General features: G+C 39.9%; 1 protein-coding gene across 2 annotated transcripts; it reads left to right on the top strand.

The window, feature by feature from the left end:
* Positions 1–5903: 5903 nt before the first annotated feature.
* On the top strand, positions 5904–10518 carry adcyap1a (adenylate cyclase activating polypeptide 1a). Of its 2 annotated transcripts, XM_041961401.1 has the most exons (6): positions 5904–6001; positions 6579–6716; positions 7324–7428; positions 8186–8320; positions 8850–8970; positions 10405–10518. In XM_041961401.1, exons 1-6 carry the CDS (start codon positions 5904–5906, stop codon positions 10411–10413), a joined length of 606 nt encoding a protein of 201 aa, XP_041817335.1. In that variant the 3' UTR covers positions 10414–10518. The 2 variants fall into 2 exon arrangements, with proteins under 2 accessions (XP_041817335.1, XP_041817336.1); XM_041961402.1 differs by lacking the exons at positions 7324–7428; positions 8850–8970; positions 10405–10518 and having other exon boundaries at positions 8186–8369.
* The last annotated feature ends 1350 nt before the right edge of the window (positions 10519–11868 follow it).

The raw sequence follows: 11868 nt of genomic DNA, 5'->3' as shown, positions 1-11868 counted from the left end.
TTGATAATTCAAATATATTTTGCTGATAATACTTATAACTTAAGTAAAGTTTTGAATGCGGGACATAGTGTGGTATTACTGCAGTACTTTAACACAGCGTTGTTGGTCTGTTTCTAGCTTCAGTAAAGACATCTTCACATGTTATAACCTGCACTCTCTAAGGTTACAACTATTTTATGTGAACTAGGGACAGATGGATATTAAGTCAACACATTATTGGGCTATTGATAAGATAGGATGAGATAAAATAAGTGAGAGCTGTTGCAGCAGCACAAGGACAGAAATATGGAAATACAAAGAGAAAAAAAAATAAACTATTAGAAATAGATCAAATAGAAATAAGAATAGAAATAAAAATAGAAGCTACACATATAAAATTAAACTCAAAATTATAATACAAGCAGTACACACATACAATGAACAGTGTTGTACTTAAACTAATAGTTTACTAATACTAAATGTACTCAAGTATCGTCTCTAGTGAAGAAACGTAGTGGCGTAAATATAATATATGTAAGAGCAATATGATACCATTGACTATAACATTATACATAAAATAATATATGTATAATATATAACCGACTAAAATCTGCCTCATGGTGTCTTACGCAGCAAACAGACCTCAATACTGCGCAAAACTACAAACCCGAGCAAAAGGATGATAATGTGAACTGTGAAGCATTAGCCTGTTACTGACCCTGATGAATTCACTTTTTCCTGCAGAGACTAACCTACTACCCCTTTTATGTACTGATATAACACTTCCCTACTTAAAAAATGTAGAAGGTGCCAAAACTGAAGTTTATTTAAGTTGTTTAAGTTGCAGTACATGTATATAGTGTGTCTTAATAGATTAATTAAAAAAAAAAAAAGAAATTGTATCTGCCTAATTAATGACAGTGAAGGTTAAAGTTATGGTTTGTGATCGGCTCACAGAAAAAAATATTATTATTGTTATTATTATTATTAAAACATCAAAACCTTGATGAAGGATGGATTTATTGTTGTATTAGACTGTATTAGTTTTAGCTAAATGTACCTAATAAACTGCCAGCTGAGGGTTTAAATATATCATATCGAATGTAATATATATAATATACTAATATGACAGCTTTTTATTGCTGTCCAATGAAAACCACGTATCTTCAAATTTGGTTATTTGGAATATTTCAGATACTTTTGTTACCAAGTTAAGAGGATTTGCCTAATTCTTAAGATAAATAAACAATTTAAAAATCCATGGAATTATTTATCATAAGGCTGGGAATAAATCTGTTTGTATTTCCTCATGAAAAGATGATGTTTTGGAGATACGTGGTTTCTATAGCAGCAGTACAGTACAGTATTATACAGTAATAAGCTACAAATAAAGAGCAAAAAGCAGCAAAGTGTTAAAACTTACACAGTTAAATGGATAAATACATGAAATGAACTTGTATACTTTGTATACACTTTTTTCAATCTGTCAGATTTACATCTTTTTGCATCTCTTCTCAGCGCTTCTGGACACACACACACACCTTTACAACCTAACACAAATTAGATTTAAAGAGCCGCTCTCTGTCAACACTGGTGGTTGTAAAAGCTGAGTATTAAAATATTTGAGTCACAAGGCTCTAACTTCAATAAAACTCTTCAAACACGACACGACAAAAGCTAACAGCGCTAAAATTGGAGTGAGTCATATGTTCTTCACCTGTCTTGTTTGGCATGATAAAGCTCGGTCACACACTGTATGGGCTGCTATGATTACACCCACAGCTGTTTTTCCACGCTATAGATATGGAACAGTGTGAATTTAAGGCAGCTGCTGTTTGTAGACACATCTGAACAAACAGAGGTTTATTTCTTTTACTGTGCATACAGACCCAACATTATCGATGAGTTACTGTCAGGAGACACTTTGAAAACCTACCGTATGTGGTTATTGTGTTATCAGATTGATTATCATTAAAAAATTCCAGATGTTATCAAGCAGCAAACGTTTCAACTTTCAACAGGAGATTAAAATGCTCCTACAAATGGTTTCTCAGCCAGCAGGTTTATTAATATTCCTCCATGGTTATTACAGGAAGACTCTTATATGGTGTGGTGAGTCAAGCATCAGGTGATTACAGGATAAATATTGTTATCTACCTAATGTTCTCAGGTAATTAGATAATAAAAAAGTGATATCCTGTGACATCAGCTCAAATATGTTTTAACATAATTAAGATGTTGGCTGATTAATCAGCATTTTGTTGTGGCTGCTGATTCATTTCAATACAAGATGATTATATTATGAGTCTGTGTTAATTAGTTTCCACTCAGTTAAGGGTCCAAAAGCAGCGTCAGAAGAAGTACTCAGGTATTTTACTTAAGTAAAAGTACAAATAGCACACTGTGGAAATACTCTACTACAAGTAAACGTCTTCCATTCAAAACCCCACTTAATATGTGGGTATGTGTTAAAAGTAATGTTGCAGTAAAATGCTGCATTTTAATGCTGTAGATGTTTAAGGTTGAGCTCCATTTAACTACTTTATACACTGTTGGCTTGTTTAATGTACAGCATTGCATCATATTCTATAAGATCATCATATGTTTGTAGTGCCGCTGTCCTGTGAGAACCTCGTATCTCTAAAAAGGCAACTTTTAATGTGAAAAAGAGCCTGTTTTCAGCTTTGTGATGATGCTTTTCCCAGCTAATCCAAGAAGGTTTTAAAATTAGTATTTAGTTCAAGAAGAGGAAGAGTTTTCTCAACACGTCATCCTTCAGTTTATCAGAAATATTCAAAAGTTGGAGATACATGGTTTTCACCACACAGGAAAAGTATGAAAAATTATAATATGAAAAGCAACTAGTATCTAAATCTGTCTCTCTCTCTCTCTCTCTCTCTCTCTCACACACACACACACACACAAACAAACAAACAAACAAACATCATTACATTTCCATTTTGGGCTGATACTGTTAATTGTGTAAGAGATGATGTCGGTGTACTCAGATCACAGTGCACTTTCTTCCTATAACCACTGGAGCGCAGTGCTCTCTCAGAGTAAAGACAGAGCTCCAGCTCAGCGAGCGTTTTCCCTCTTCGCCTCAAGAATTCAGAGTAAAGAGTAGAGACCAACCGTCACATGACGTCATGGCCAGAGGAGGATCGACCGGTCTGTATCACCCACTAAACATTCAACACATGGTCCTGATGCCTCTGTGGAGAGAGGACTCAGCTGACTGGTAATGAAAAGTGCCCGGGCCATACAGAGACAGTCATGGAAATGTAGAGCCATAACCGAGTACTGTATAAATACAATTTTGAGGTATTTGTTCTTTGGTAATTCCATTTTATGGAACCTTATATTTCTACTTCACTACATTTCAGAGGGAACTATTGTTTGACAGCTGTAGTTGTCAGATTTGTATTTAACATATAAAACTTATGATGAGCTACAAGATATTAATTAAGATTAATACCTGATCATTTGTATTTCTGGCCCCTTGTCATTTCTCATCAAAGAGGCATTTCCCTTCTAAACTTCTCAGATGTTCCATTATTTATCCATTGTTTCAGAAAAAAGCAAAGATTGGAATATTGTCCATAAAATGATTGTTAATGTGTGTTTTTTCCCTTCTTACACATCATCTCATGACCCTTCAGATTTATCTTGAGGGCTTTTGTAGGGGCCAGACCCCCATGTTTAGAACCACTGGACTAAACTATATAATTTTATATAACATTTTTAAAAGTAGCTCCACCTCCACCAGCTACAAAAATAAAAGCATGAACAATCTAATCATGTACAACCCTGACACCAAAAATGTTATGACGCAGAATTTGATCATTTGCTTAATCGCATGCACTTGGTTTAAAACAGCACAAAAGCAATATATTTAATGTTTGACCTCATCAGCTTCATTGATTTTGTAAATATCTGCTTATTCTGCTTATTAGTTCGATGCAGCAACATGTTTTAAACAAGTTGGGACAGAAGCAACAAAAGACTGGGAAATATGTGGAACGCCCCCAAGACATCTGTTTGGAACATTCCACAGGTAAACAGGTTGATTGGTAACAGGTGATAGCATCATGATTGGGTATGAAAGGAGCATCCTGGAAAGGCTCAGCCGTTCACAAGCAAGGATGGAGTGACATGGGCTCAGGAACACTTAGTAAACACAGTTTGTTCACTCATGATCGCTCTGTTTTTATTGATGTTTTACTTGGCGTCCACACTTGGGTTTGAATTGGGTTTGTAATAATATCCCACTTAAATGTCTGAAAGAGCGACATCAGGCAGAGCCGGGCGAGTAAAGATGACTCAGCTGACAAATATGTGGCTCTATAACTCAGCCTGACCTCTGACCTTATCAGAGGCAGAAAGGTGAAACATGGGGGAAATTATAAATATGAAAGACGTCTTTGGTGCCTGAGAGAAACTTTTTTGTAGAAGAGAAGCGCTGGCCAGCTCCACGAGACTGGACCTAATGTTAGATATATAAATAGGCTAAAACGTCTTTTCATCACCATCAAATTACAACCACGCATCCCCAGACTTTGGCAGAGTTTTGGTCTGATGGCTTGTTTTATTAATGCAAATAAGGAATGCAGCAATAAGCCTAAAAGAAGACACAAAAATGTCGGAACGTAAAAGCTGATTCATTCAAAACCTTCGACCACATGACTCAGGTTTAAACCTGTACGTTATTAGCATGTCCTGGTGCAGGTGATGGGACTGAGCCCGACCTCCAGCCTGAACAGAGGTGGAAGGGCTGAAGATGCTAAAATAGATTAAAAAGACAACAAGACAACAGCTAATGTCAAATATATAAATATGCTAATGCAGCTTTTCATCACTCCAGTGAAAACCGAGCGTTCCCATATTTGGTGATTCTGAATGTTTTCGATGACTGTGCAGAGATGAAACGTTCTTCTGAACAACACTTAAATGTCTGGTTGTGTAAGTGACCCCTGACCTTAGCAGGGGTGGACAGGTGAATCATGGGAAAAATGACTAACAATATGCTGGTAAATCAATCAGACGTCTCTTTGATGTCTTGCTCAGACAAACTTTTTGCAGGGGAGAGGCATCAGTCATCTTTCAGCACCGGACAGCTCCCTCCATCCCACCAGGCTTCGCAGGCCACGTGATCCTGTCAATGGCGTGACGTCAAATGTTGACATTAATTCACTGTTTAATTAATGATCATGTTTGAATTCCAGATCCATTCTTTTCTTTCTTTCTTTTTTTTATGACTTGGCTCCGGGTCTTTCATTGACGCGAAAGACGGATGCACTCCAATGGGACGGGGGCGATGACGCAGCCGCCCACCTCCCCTCTCCTACCCCCCCTCCACACACCTACGTGACAAGTGAAAAAGGCATGCCTTTCGGATTCATGAATAAAAAACCAAGGGGAGTTGAGTTCGTAGCACGCAGGAAAGTTCCCCGCAGACAAATGTTTGGCGCTCTTCATTCCGCCCATGACCGAGAACACGTAGAAATCCCGGAGAACTGAGCTGCGGGCGCACGGTGGGCTGCACACTCGGAACAAGCACAAGGAGACTGAGGAAGGCGCTTCACTGAGGGAATAGAGGAAGAGGAGAAGAAGGGAGAGAGAGAGAGAGACTGAGATAGAGATCCTATCTCATTCTCCCAGTTGAGGACTTCAGCGGATCGCGTCCAGCGTCTCGCAACTGGTAAGAGGACGCACTTTTCGGGTTTTTTTTTACGCAGCGTAAAAGTAGGCATCGTCTGGGGAGAAAGTCAGGTGTGGCTGATTTTTGCTTTCAGAAACTCACAGGTGAGGTGTGAAAGTAACTGAATATCACAGGAAACAGAAGAATGCATCAAAGAATTGTTCTTACGTGTGATTCACCTGTTCACTCACTTAATGTTTTTTTTTTCTTTTGCAGCAGGACAATGTCTAGCAAAGCGACTTTAGCCTTACTCATCTATGGAATCATGATGCATTACAGCGTCAACTGCTCACCTGTGGGGCTTAGCTTTCCCAGCGTTAGGTACGTACACTCTCGCTCGTCCTGAGAACTTGTGCAGGCGCAGGCTGCAGATCGCGCCTGCTTCACAGCTAGTTCTGTCTGGGGCTGCACCAGCCTATTGGATGACTGGATAACACCACCTGACAGCCAAAACCATCGGGCTGCTCGCACAGAAATAATTGCGCAGAAACATCCAGTAGGGTAATGTGATTTAGGCTGCGGAGGCAGTAAGGACCAGTGTCTCGATGTGTCCTGCGGCCATTAATCCACCAGTTTAAGTGATCAGATTAGGCCTGATGAATAGAAAACGTTTTGCAGAAAAATAAGTCTTAGAGCTCTGTTTTTTTTTTTTTTTTAGCATTTTTGTACAAGAGCAATTAAAGAAATGTGATTAAGTTTTAAGGTGGCAACCAGAAACATTTACGTTGTGTATTTCTTTTAAAATTAAGGCATAAAAGCTCTAAAGGAGTTCATTAAGCATGTTTACCCGCTCTGTGTGATTTCTTCCAGCATGAATTTGATTGAAACATGCAGACGCTGTCTCCCCTCAGTCGCAGATTGGGAACCACATTGTGAACAACGTGTCTGCTTCTTTCAGACTTGACAGTGAGGTTTACGATGAGGGCGGAAACTCCTTACAGTCCCTGGATTACGACAGAGACCAAGCGGATCATGTGAGGAGCCCCCAGTCCGTGGCGGACGACGTCTACTCTTTGTATTACCCCCCGGAGAAAAGGTGACTATCATCGCCACTTTGAAACTTTTGCTGCCCCCCCTCTGCGTCGGGGACATTCATGTTGAACATCTCATCGCTGTAGTCCTCTTTCTGTCCACGTATGTTTCCGTTTTGTGTGAATCAGTGTAACGTATCGTCGAGATGTTGTCAGTAACTCTCAACACGATGAGAAACGACTTCAGCAAAGTCTTTATTTTCCTTTTTTCATTTCTTAACAACCAAATAAAGAAATTGCGAGAAAATAGTGAAAAATAATCAATGAAATCTGGCTGCGTAACGAAGCGCTGAAGTTCAGCCGCAAAACTTACTTTATATTAAAACAAGTGAAATATTCTGCCAAAAATGGGCGTTTTCAGCAGAAATTATGAAAGAAGGCAATATATTATGTGCAAATCAATCGAAGAAAACAGCTCAAACAGAGACACAAGTGAAATAATCTAAAAACGACTTGTAGTTTAATTAAAAAACAACACGTGGCCCGGTGTCCCTCCTATAATTGACATGTGCAGATGCGTATTTTTTATTTTGCCGTGCAGCTGCTTGAAATTGTTACCTCTTGCGCTGCGTGTGTGGTGATTTTTTACTGTGTGGCTATCTATCACCCCAGAACGGAAAGGCATGCAGACGGCATGTTTAATAAAGCCTACAGGAAAGCGCTGGGTCAGTTATCAGCAAGGAAATATCTGCATTCTCTGATGGCAAAACGTGTAGGGTAAGAACATCTTCTTGGTTGTCACCTCTTCTTTTGTGCCTGATGTTTTCTGTCCTATGTGCGTTTTCTTTTCTTTTGGACCGATCCTTTAAATGCTCATAATTCACGCTGTTATACGTACTGTACGTGTCTGTGGTCCCATTATCTCCCGCCGTGCAGCCAAAGCCGGCGCCCCCTGAATCAGCCTCTGTTAGTGCTGTAGGATCGTCGTGGAGAGCTCAAACGGCCACTTGATTGATTTGGGAAGTGTCGTTTTGTGAGCCCGCTGCTGCGTCCTGAAGGCGCAGAGGGAAGAATTAACCCCCCGCGCAGACTTAAATTTATTTCCATATGAATAATTTATAGGATGAGGTCCCAGTGGAGGGGGGGCAGGGTGGTTTGCAATTACTCCAGCCTTATGATAAGGCCCATCACATCTTAATGCAGGTCGAAAATATATGCAAATCGTCCTGGGGTGGGCCAAAAGTTAAACAAAGGTAGAATATGGCTCAAGGCTTTTGTAAGATCATTCTTCATGTCGACAATTTCTGCAAAATCTGATCTGATGCTCCAAAATGAGCACCCAGATTGGGTCTCTAGAGCTCTGCAGGGTGCCTTGTTCTGATCTGAAATGAAAATCTGATCATCTTCCCTCCATGTCCGGGCTCCTCACCTCAGCACCACAGGCTGCACACACAGGGGGGTCATGTGGATGTAAATGCATCACTGTGATGGTAGTGAGACGTGCCTCTTGTCTCTCCCTCTCTCTGTCTCGCAGCGGGGGGAAAACCCTGGAGGACAGCTCAGAGCCTCTGTCCAAGCGACACTCAGACGGGATCTTCACAGACAGCTACAGCCGCTACCGAAAGCAAATGGCAGTCAAGAAATACCTGGCGGCAGTCCTTGGGAAAAGGTATAGACAGAGAATTAGAAACAAAGGACGCCGGCTGGCATATTTGTAGCATCCTCCTCCACCCTCCTGAAAAACAAAAAAAAAACTTAAGTGTGTGCAGCCCCAGATGAAGTCATTTTGAGATCTGAACAATCAGTGGATCGCTTTTGTGTTCTTAAACATGTATTTATGTATGAAGTAAGCCATTAAAATGAATATTTTGATAATAATATTGTTTTTTTATTTTGTACTTAAAGCACTTGAGGACACACATGTCTACCTTGTGGACCAATTTTTGTTCATTCTAAAAAAAAAAGAAAAGAAAAGAATAGCCTCTATTTATGTATTCATTGATTTATTTTTTTTAGACCTATTTATTGAGGGGAGACGATTGTTCACATGAGGATATGCTCCAACAGCCCTGTCTTTTAAACATGCAGTGAAGAGATATGATTGTGAGGAAAATAAATAGTTTAAAAGACAATCAATGTATTGAATGCTGCTTTTTGTAAAGTGACATTAAGAGTTTAGTTGTCTTTATTCACAACAGCCTTGAAGACATAGGTTTTCTCCAAATCCTACAAGACATAGACTTTGATGCCCTCCCGGACGGGGATGAGTTTGAGGCTTATATGGGAGACTGGCTGAAACAGTTTTCTCCCGAATTTCCGGTGAGTTTCAGGCTCTTTCCTGAGGCCGTGTCCTCGCGGGGGCGTCTCATGTCCCTCCCTTTCCTTCTCACCTTTAACTCTCAACCTTGTGATCTTGCACCAAACACTCAAACCCGATTTCTTCTTCCACCTCATTTGTGCTCCTGTCTCTCTAGAGTCTCGCAGATTTTCACCTGTAATCCCACCTGAGCCGATATGTCACACATATCATCGCTGATTGAAACAAAAGAAACAGATTCATCTGCATCCTGTTTATGGATGCAAGGACGATAAGAAATTATTTTAGCAGATCTGGGTTAGACCAGATGGGAGCCCTGTTGGCTTTAGAGGCTTTCAAAATGCCAGTTATCCACTTTTTAAGGCAAAAATCCCAAATCTGAGATGAGGACCAGAGTACTTTTGAGGTTGTTCTCGTCCTTTTCTTCCGCAGTGTTTACAGAGTGATCTCACACCTTTGACTCATGTAAAGTGCCAATCTTGTGTTTCTATCAACTGGTTTCTGTGTGTTTGGAAACCTCTTATCCTGCTGAAGGTTTTCTGTGTCTCTCTGCCCATATAATAAGTATCACTAACATCTAAAGCACCATCAAGCAAATTTAAAGAAAAAAAAAAACATTAAAAAAACAGACAAGAAATGATACTTATTACATGGTGACTTATCCATCGATCTGTTCTTTGTGAGAGACACAAGAGGCAGTTTGAACTTTTGTGTTTGAGCCTTCTGGGTCTATTGTGCTTCCCTTTTCTGTCATGTGAACCAATGTAAAAACTACAGTAGATTGCATGATTAAAGTAATTGCACTAGCCACCGCATCTGTGCAGACGACTCCAACTAGATGGTTTTGCTTGCTTTCTGACTACTGCAAACATACATACCTGTCATACCTGGATGTTGTTTTGTGTTCTGTTCTCCTGACGTTCCCACACAAGCTGTATGTTGAACTTTGTCCTCCTTTGAAGAATTATCTGAATGTACTTTGCTGCTGGCAAGAACCTCCCAGTCTAATGTCCTGCTTTATCTTTTAGGCTCTGTGACTAAACCGTTTTTGTACCCAACTGTTAAATTGTGTATGAAGAAAGAGCTATTATCAATCTGTAGGCTGCCATAATTGACCACTTGACATAATTAGATTAAAAGAAGAGCGAGGATGAGATGCAAGCACACAAGAGGAAAACACAGTTAGACTTTAAGAGAAAGGAAATAAAGGGAGAGTCTGTAAAATCTACATGTAAGACTAAAAACTAAACAAGTTACAGACGTTACAGCAGTGGATGTCAGATCTTACTGTTCCCCCCGTTTGCAAAAAAAAAAATTGTGAGGAAGGAACACAGGTTTTTGCAGAAAAAGCGAGTTAGTTTTAAAACAGCAGGGTAAAAAGTTCTTCGATGTGTTTTACTGTATCAATCTTTCTTTAATTTTGCATTCTCCTCTAGGCTTTGTGACGCAGGATGCAGTTTGCGGCTGTGGTGTCTTGCATCGACTTTAAAATCGCCATTGAATCACAGATGGCTATTTAGTGGCCCTACAATGCTGCACATCATCAGCTTACATTCCACCCTTTTGTTGTTGTTTTTGTGTTTCACAGACGTTTGATAGGATCTTTAGTAGCATCCAGCTTAGACATCAAGCGTTCTTGCTTGCACTGCTTTCTGTTGCACTTTGTTTTTAGAGCACTAGACGTAGATTTTTGTGAAAATAAAGGGAAGGATCAGTTTCCCGCTCTCCATGAAACATTATATGTATGATAATGAAAGCGCCAATAGCCTTACTAAAATGAAGTAATCTTCAAAGATATATATATTTACTGTGTACAAAGTGAATATTAGATTACTACTTCAAATGGCGATCTGCAAGGGTCAAGTCAATAAATGTTTAAAAAAAAGTGTTGTAAGATTTGTATGAATAAATTTTTGTAAACAACAAAAATTTCGTCTAATCTTTGAAGCCAATATCACCATAAGTCTTTACGTTAGGTCACATTTAGGATGAAAAGGAGTACTAATATTCCTAAAATGGAGGAAGACCCTCCCTCGACAGCTTTAACAGAATGTTTCATAAGAGAGGTGAAAGAAATTATGAGAAAAAACAGCTTGAGGACATCACAGAGGGAAACATATGAAACATCAACAAGACCACACACAGATAAGACAAGGCAGCATACTGCAAATTAGCTTCACGGCACAAACAAACTAACACACACCTGGCTACTGGCTGAAAAAAAACTACAAAATCCATGCTGAAATTGCAAAAATAAGAAGATTCCTCCCATCAAGAGTGTGGGTGTTACGTGTTGTAGCCCTGTGGATGGTCAATAACTTCGGGATGTTGCAAAATAGATCAGCAAACCGCAGAAATAAAGGGTGAGCTGGTGAAAAGGAGAGCAAAAGATCCAAATCTCTGCACCATTTTCATGGTGACTCAGTGGCTTTGGCGGAGGAACAGTGACACCAGTTGGCCGGGTGTCTGCCTCCCCTCGGGACAGCATGAGTAAAGAGACGTGGGCGGGATCACCCAGGCCGCAACACACACCGCCACGCTGCACTTTGCACCTCTCCAGGACTTCAGCAGTTGCCACCAAAGGCCTGCAGTACTGGTGGAACAGTTGGCCAGTCTCAACTCTGGCACATTCACTTTGGGCCAAAAACAAAAGAGCCGGTGCGGACTGGTTTTCAACTAAACATGTGCAGAAATGAGGGAATGTATCCACATGTACTCAGATAGAAATCTACCTTTTTATGGTCGGTCTGGAGGGAGAAGCCATCTTTTCCCCAGTGTGCCTTCAGAACACCGCTCACATCACAAAATAGACTGAATGCTGTTTAATTCTGTGGCTGAGCACTCTTTTATACAGTATTAATCTATTTGTTGGTAACAATAAATAAAAGTCAAAGTTAAAT

This window comes from Chelmon rostratus, chromosome 20, assembly GCF_017976325.1.
Source record: "Chelmon rostratus isolate fCheRos1 chromosome 20, fCheRos1.pri, whole genome shotgun sequence".
Taxonomy (NCBI): Eukaryota; Metazoa; Chordata; class Actinopteri; order Chaetodontiformes; family Chaetodontidae; genus Chelmon; species Chelmon rostratus.
The sequence above is the reverse complement of the archived record's forward strand: the minus strand, read 5'-3'. Positions and strand labels throughout refer to the sequence as shown.

Excerpts from the sequence above, each read along its gene's own strand:
- adcyap1a (XM_041961401.1), top strand. The coding sequence starts at position 5,904 with ATGTCTAGCAAAGCGACTTTAGCCTTACTCATCTATGGAATCATGATG. Across the intron at positions 6,717-7,323 it reads TATTACCCCCCGGAGAAAAG|AACGGAAAGGCATGCAGACG; the intron begins GTGACTATCATC and ends CTATCACCCCAG. Across the intron at positions 7,429-8,185 it reads CTGATGGCAAAACGTGTAGG|CGGGGGGAAAACCCTGGAGG; the intron begins GTAAGAACATCT and ends TCTGTCTCGCAG.